This window comes from Buceros rhinoceros, unplaced genomic scaffold, assembly GCF_000710305.1.
Source record: "Buceros rhinoceros silvestris isolate BGI_N320 unplaced genomic scaffold, ASM71030v1 scaffold3972, whole genome shotgun sequence".
In the NCBI taxonomy this organism is placed as follows: domain Eukaryota; kingdom Metazoa; phylum Chordata; class Aves; order Bucerotiformes; family Bucerotidae; genus Buceros; species Buceros rhinoceros.
In genome coordinates, this window is record NW_010400553.1 from 120,805 (window position 1) to 128,106 (window position 7,302).

General features: G+C 42.9%; 1 protein-coding gene across 1 annotated transcript in view; it reads right to left on the reverse strand.

Moving 5' to 3' along the window:
- The window catches only part of CTAGE5 (CTAGE family, member 5), a 20,558-nt gene that overhangs the window by 1,841 nt on the left and 11,415 nt on the right, over window positions 1-7,302 (reverse strand). Inside the window, exons 17-23 of the mRNA XM_010131901.1 lie at window positions 7,156-7,238; window positions 6,671-6,802; window positions 4,940-5,080; window positions 4,002-4,133; window positions 1,552-1,628; window positions 930-1,155; window positions 1-149 (exon numbers count right to left, since the gene is read on the reverse strand). Coding sequence (XP_010130203.1) covers window positions 1-149; window positions 930-1,155; window positions 1,552-1,628; window positions 4,002-4,133; window positions 4,940-5,080; window positions 6,671-6,802; window positions 7,156-7,238 — 940 coding nt within the window. The remainder of the gene's footprint in view (window positions 150-929; window positions 1,156-1,551; window positions 1,629-4,001; window positions 4,134-4,939; window positions 5,081-6,670; window positions 6,803-7,155; window positions 7,239-7,302) is intronic.

Genomic DNA, 7,302 nt, shown 5'->3' on the forward strand with positions numbered 1-7,302 from the left:
AGTTTCCTGGTGTGGCTCTGGTTGTTCTAAAGCTGATGGATGTGACTGAGGTGGCTCAACTCTGTTTTCCGGAGGTGGTGGCGGAGGCAAAAATTCAGGTCGTTGAGGAGGGTAGTGAGGATAAGATCTCATTGGAAATGGATTTCTTACTGTAAGAGAGTCAGAACAGTCCAGTAAATACCAATCACACCAGGAAGCACGTACCTGCTCCTCCTACCCCATACACCTTATCGCTCAGCAATGGCCAACCTAAACAGCAGACCTAGGTTAGGTGGAGTGCTCCAGAGACAGCCACCAGGAAGGAGGACGACAAAACGACCACTTTTCTCCACGACAGGCTCACACCAGCATGTCCCTGTCTGTTAACAGGCTGCTGCTGCCACCAACACCTTGGGTCTGCTGGAGCAGCCCTTGGCTCTCATCCCTTACACACACTTTGGAAGAGAAACAGCTTCGTTTTTCACAGGGTAATCAGAGAACAGCACGAAGCAGAAAGAAGCCCTTTCAGTCTCACAACTACATCTTGCTCCACTACTGCAAACTCCAAGGAAGAACAATGAGCAGGGCTGTCCAAACACCTGCCTTCACACAGGCACCAGCACAGCTCAAAGCTCAAGGATGAAACTTTTAACAATTATGTATGATGCGCCTCATAGAAGGAAATGGATTGAGGTGAGCATGTACTTGCTTTCCTGCCCACCAAAAAATGAAATGCTGAACAGTACACGTATTTTCCAGCCCAAGGTAGCTGTAAAAACATTATCAATGTTAAAAAAGCGTACAACATAATTAACCTTAATCAGCAAGATGCTCCCTGTTAGTTGAATTGAGACGTGTGTGCAAAAAGATCTGTGTGTTCACCCCTTGTGGTAACTCACTGCCTGCACTTGCTCATCACCCTGAAATAAGCAGTGGCAAAAGTTACGTACTTGGCATGGGAGGGCGCGGAAGGCCGAAGTCTCGTACTGGGAAACATTCACGCGGTCCGTACGCAGCAGCAGGAGGCGGCGGGGGGAAAGGAGGTCCTCGCCTGGGGAAAGGTGCTCTGGGATCCACGGGCATCAGGGGAGGTCTGACCGGAGGGAAAGGTGGAGGAGCAAACCCTGAACCGATGGCTTCACTTTCAGGCGCCAGTGGCTGATCAGGCAGGGAGTTCTGTAACACAATGAAAACAGGGAAATCAGCTCAGGGAAAGGGATGAGGAGAGGGAGTTCCGTCAGCCCATTTCGATGTCTGCTGTCACACTCCAACAGCTCATTCCAACCCCATCTTAGCTATATCAGAATCCTGAGCAGGGCTCTCTGCGGGTACTGACCATCCGCCTGACTGCAGTTCTACCTTCGGAGTTCTAATTAATTTTCAGCAGGGACTATATCAGACATACATCAACATTAATTCTCAGTACAGTAAGTGATGTGATAAATGTATACATGTTGTTTTACAATTCATCTGCAATATAATGTGACCAATGTACCACAGAGGCAAATTCTCCCAAGTATTTCGCAGAAAGTTAAAGCCTTCTTTAAATCGAGTTTCTACTTCACTACTTACACTAAGGTTAGGGAGATCTTTCATCCCATCTCCGCTTGGTTCTGGCCGTGGGCTATTTTCCGAAGATGTCTGTCCATCTGTATGCAAAAGTTAAACGAGTTACTCAGTGCTGACCTCTTCCTCTCCAACACTGATTACAGTATTTTTTCCTGAAATCAGGATATTTGGCAAGGAGAAAAAAAAAAACAAAGGCACTGCTGTCCCAAGCAGCTGTTCAGCAGTCAAAATGAAAGACAACCGGAGGAAAAAAAAAAAAGCTACGCCTGAGGATTTTCCTCCAACTTCTGTACAGGTTGCACAAGAATTACAAGGTTGCAGCTTTTACCAACGTTTCTTACATCCAAATAAGGCTTTTTCTTCCACTGTAGTTTTAAGTTACAAATGCATTTTCCTAGCGATAACATTACTAACATTACTGCAGCAGTTCCATTTCTCCCCTTCTTCCTGCTCAACCTTTATTTCCTTGTAAGTCCCGCTCTGGGAATGACCACACTACGACACGTTCTTGGCACAGAGCTCAGCAGCGACCCTGCAAGTCTGACAAAAACCGACTCCTTCCTTAGATGCTGAACTCCAAGGAGACTTTCAAACTGCATCAGTTCTGTCCTGCAAGTCTGACAAAAACCAACTCCTTCCTTAGATGCTGAATTCCAAGGAGACTTTCAAACTGCATCAGTTCTGGATGAGCATTCAGGAATGAGAATAATCATCCTATTTGCTGTACTTTTAGGAGATAAATCACAGCATCTCAGAATGGTGGGCACTGGAAAGGATCTCTGGGGATCATCTAGTCCAAGCCCCTGCTAAAGCAGGTTACCCAGGATGGCGTCCAGGCAGGTCTGGGATCTCTCCAGAGGAGGAGCCTCCCCAGCCTCTCTGGGCAGCCTGGGCCAGGGCTCTGCCACCCTCAGAGTCAAGAAGTTTCTCCTCATGTTCAGGTGGAACTTCCCATGTTCCAGTTCATAGCCATTACCCCTTGACCTGTCACTGGGGACCACTGAGAAGAGTCTGGCCCATCCTCCTGACACCCAGCCTTCAGATATTGATCAATCACTTTATCAATTCAGAGATAAATAGGATCTTCAGTGTCTTTACCTTTATACTTCCCTAGGATCTCTGGGGATCATCTAGTCCAAGCCCCTGCTAAAGCAGGTTACCCAGGATGGCGTCCAGGCAGGTCTGGGATCTCTCCAGAGGAGGAGCCTCCCCAGCCTCTCTGGGCAGCCTGGGCCAGGGCTCTGCCACCCTCAGAGTCAAGAAGTTTCTCCTCATGTTCAGGTGGAACTTCCCATGTTCCAGTTCATAGCCATTACCCCTTGACCTGTCACTGGGGACCACTGAGAAGAGTCTGGCCCATCCTCCTGACACCCAGCCTTCAGATATTGATCAATCACTTTATCAATTCAGAGATAAATAGGATCTTCAGTGTCTTTACCTTTATACTTCCCTGAGAACAAGTATTTTCAGTAACCACTGGAGGAAATTACCAGGGAATTGTCAGAGGAGACTCTGACTGGAATAAAGACACTAAATATATACACCAAGTGTACTCTTTTCTTTCAAAAACACCCAAACAACTCACAAAAAAACCAACCTGAAGTTCAGCATTCCCAGTTCTCACATTTTGACACCAAGTAACAAAGTTCTCTCTCCTTTTGCCAGTAACTTACTACTGATCACGTGACTAACTGAATACTGGGTGGCAAAGTTTCTGTTGTGACTGTTCAGCCTCGCTGATGAACCAGACACATGTGACTTACAGGGCATTATAATAAGCATGAAAGCTCCTTAGTAATTAAGGCTTTAAGCTGTTAAAACTGTTTCAGTGATAAGGTTGCAGTCTCCAGAACCCTGCCTCCGAGCTGCTGGCTGTTGTTAAGTATCACAAACAAGAATTTACGTAATTGGCCAATTCAAAACAAATGGCACTTGGGTCAGGGAAATGTGGAATTGAGTTGGAGGCAACTGCACTGTGAACTACAAAAAGCTGCAGAGCTGGAAGGAGACCTCAGGACGTGCTACTTCAGTTCGCAAAGCCAGTGGGTATTTGAAAACGTCACTGTTTTTCTTCCAGCCTTTTTGACTCTGACTCTAACTTTACCATGTGCCATGGAAACACAGGTAAGGGTTCGTGGTATTTTAATGCTGTGCTAAACCTCACAGGAGGCGCCAAGGCCAGTCCTGAATGGTTAATATATAGAATAGTGAGGGTGGACAAAAACATCAACCTCTGGGCTACTAGTGACTGAATCCCACCCACCAGACAGAGGAGACTGTTACTGCTGATAATAGGGAAAGGCTGCATCAAGGCTAGCGGGTGTTCGATTGTTTCTACACCACAGAACATCAGGTCTGGGGTAGCAATAAAGTTGTCCTCTTACCATCACTTACTACCTACAGTCAACCTGTATTGAGATTCTCCACGATAGTGTCACAGAAGCAGCTCTCACCTGTTTTATCAAATGACTGCATGCTGTAAGTTCGTAGCTCTGCTGGTCCAGAAAGTCTTCCAGTATTTGGAGGATTAGGAAAAAATCTTTCTTGTCGACGGGGAGGAAGACCTGGATCAGTGAAAGGGTCACCTAACATTGAAGACAGCACAAAACAGGTCAGTAAAGATTTATTCCCCCAATCCCGTACAGTTTTAGACCAGCAAAATCCTCCAGCAATCTAACGCTCTTGTAAATACAAAAAGTCATTATTAATCAGGGTGAGCAAACAAATTCTCAAACACCAGAATCCCATGACAAACTGTACCAGTGAGACCCAAATTTGTTCTTTATTACAGGGGTATGGGAGGGTCGTCCTTTGCCCTGCATTGTTTACGTGAGAAATCTCAGTCTCCTCTTTGATTCACCTCTGTCTTAAGTGATAACGTGCAATACAGCCGTTTAGCTGAAGAACTGAGAGTGAAGACCGATGTTGGTATTGTTAATTATCAAAGAGGCAATATCAGCATGAAAACATGTCCTGAATAGGATGACCATGCTACTCCAGTACTATTAATATAAATGATTTTTTGAAAAACATAGTATTTTTCAGCATTAGCTAGTTTTTATTTAAGGCTAAGGGACCATTAAAACTTTTTACCTTCTGACATCTCTTACTAATTATCCAGTGTAGACAGCTCTTTCGATGCACTGATCAAATGCTCAGTAAAATGATGAAACAGCTGATTGTATGCTGCAAGTACCAATATATAATGGAAAGAGTATAGAAGAAGCAAGCGAACAGCACCATTCAAGAGGAAAAAAAAGCTATTAAAAAAAACCTTTTCAGTGCAGATCCAAGAAAACATTTCATATTGTCGTGCAAAATATGCTTAAATATATACACTGCAAGTCAGTAACTCCATTTTTGCACAGAGCAGCTAAGGAGATCCTCACACCTGGTGGTGGCATTATTATCCGGCGTTCCCTGTCCCAAGGAGGAGACAGGGATCCAGTATCTGATGGCGGTCTGTGGGGATCAGAACTCAACTCTCCTCTTTCATTACCAGCTTCAAACATGGCAGTTGGTCCTCTGGATCCTAAGGGAAGAAATAACTATTTACTCAAGGATTTTAAATCCTCTATTATGGCTTTCTTCATTAAGTTTGAAAATAGCAGAAACACACCACAGAATGCCAACACTGTCAACACAGAGGCACATGGCTCCACAGGACTCTCCAGCTGTTGTTGATGACCACTTAGGTTTACTAGAAGAGTTTAAAAGGTTTGTTTGAAATGAAAAAGTCTTAGTTTCGAATCAGAGAAACTAATGCCCTCGCAATACATCTTCTCAATGCTAAAAAAGCCTGCTGCTAATCACAGTTAGCTTCCAGTGTGCCAATACCCTCACTGTAAGAAAATATCCACATTACATTCACCACTCGTCTCGTTCTAATTCTGAATTCAAGAAAAAAAAAAAAATCAAAGACCACATCAACACATAAACCAAGGGCAAGAGAAATCGTAGCAGTGAGTGATTTTAGGTTGCAAGACTTGGTCTGAAAAAAGACAGAAATAGTGAATTGTAGCATCATTCTCTATTCTAAAATTGTCTAAAATTTGAAGGCGTTTTGTATTCTTGTGCCAAGACACACTGGACAGCTCAGTTTCACTCTTGACTGTCTCTACACAAACAAATTGTCAGGTATGACTCCGCTCCCGTGGGGTATAGCTACAGCTGAACATTCAATCTCAAGCGTTTCTGACCTAGAAAACAAATCAACTTTCACATGCACTTGAAACATCCTTTTTTACAAAGGACTAAAGTAAATAAATAATCTGTGGTGGTCTTTTTAAAAAATCAAGTGAAATTCTCACAGGAGACATTTAGACATATTTCCCATTAAATAAGGACAGATTTCAGTGGGCGTAATGGTAGTAGTGAATTAAACAGTAACTTCTTCATTACCTGTAATAGATGCTGAACTCCCCTCTAGCACTGATCTACGCTATTTCTATCAACATTAAAAACATGAAGGAGCAGTGTTTTTCTTCCCTTACAACACATGACACCATGACTTGAATTCACCTACTTCTCAATCTCTGAAGTTTACTCCTTACACACATTTCTGGTCCCTTTTATCACTAGGGAAGGAACTGTCTTTCACATACAGTGGTTGCCTCAAATTCAGAACAAAAGGGAGGAGAAAAAATTACTGAATCAGCTATTTTCTAGTATCACAACCCCCAGTAAAACTGCCTCATGTTTTTGACAATGCAGGTATCCTCTCCTTCTTCCACCAACTGCAGACCAGTGAGATGGAAGTGGCAGTATTCCTCAGAAAACTAATCTTGTTTAGTTTGTAAGTTTATTTCATCAGAGCCCCATTTGTCCAAGAAATAAACCAAGACTAGTTAAATTTAGCATTTCACTTTCCTCAATCCGTACTTCTAAAGCAAAGCCACCAACCAACCTACTTGTAACACAGAATTTTTCCACTGCACTGTTACACATTAGGCAGCTTTAGAAGAAAACTGAAAAACAGGAAGAGTTTGTCTAATTAGCTGTTTATACTGAATTGGTTGGTTTAATATTTTTGTCACCAGCAAGAGGAAAAAAGTTGTGACAGGTTTATAGAAGAGGAGAGAGAAATCCAGAATAGATAGGTTTTCAAGGTTAAGAATTGTACCTCTTCCTCCTCCTCCACCTGGAAGCATAGGTGAAAGCCTTAAAGGACCCTCCAATAAAGGTGGAGGGGAAAGAAAAGCTCTTGTTTCAGATGAAGGCCGGCCCATTGGTGAGGGTCCATATGGGGAATGCTCTGGAACAGTTAAAACAAAATACTCAAGTTCACAATATTTAGTTTAGCACGGTATAAAGTCATTAACTTCTCAGGTGCCGATTAAAACTACATTGTATGAGTGAAATGAAAACTGCACTCCCGTTACCATGTGTATCATATGACCAGTCTGCGCTCATCAGTACTACAAACGCTCTTGGTTTCTACAAAATACTCCATGGGACCCACAGTCACTTAGGACCCAATTCTTTTTTTAAATGACTGTTATTTGTACATGCACGTGGGCAGACGTTTCTCAAACAATTACATAAGTGTGGTCTTGGGAAACAAAACCATAAACCAAACCAATTAGGCTCTATTTTACAATACTGTACCTCTGCCGAATGGTCTAACTGGAACATCAAGAGCATAAGGATCCTTTTCTAAAAGGTCAAGTTTAAATTCCAATTCAGTTAATCTGAAAAAAAAAAAAAAAAAAAAAAAAAAAAGCAGAAAAAACACCGAAGTGAAGAGGTTTTCTT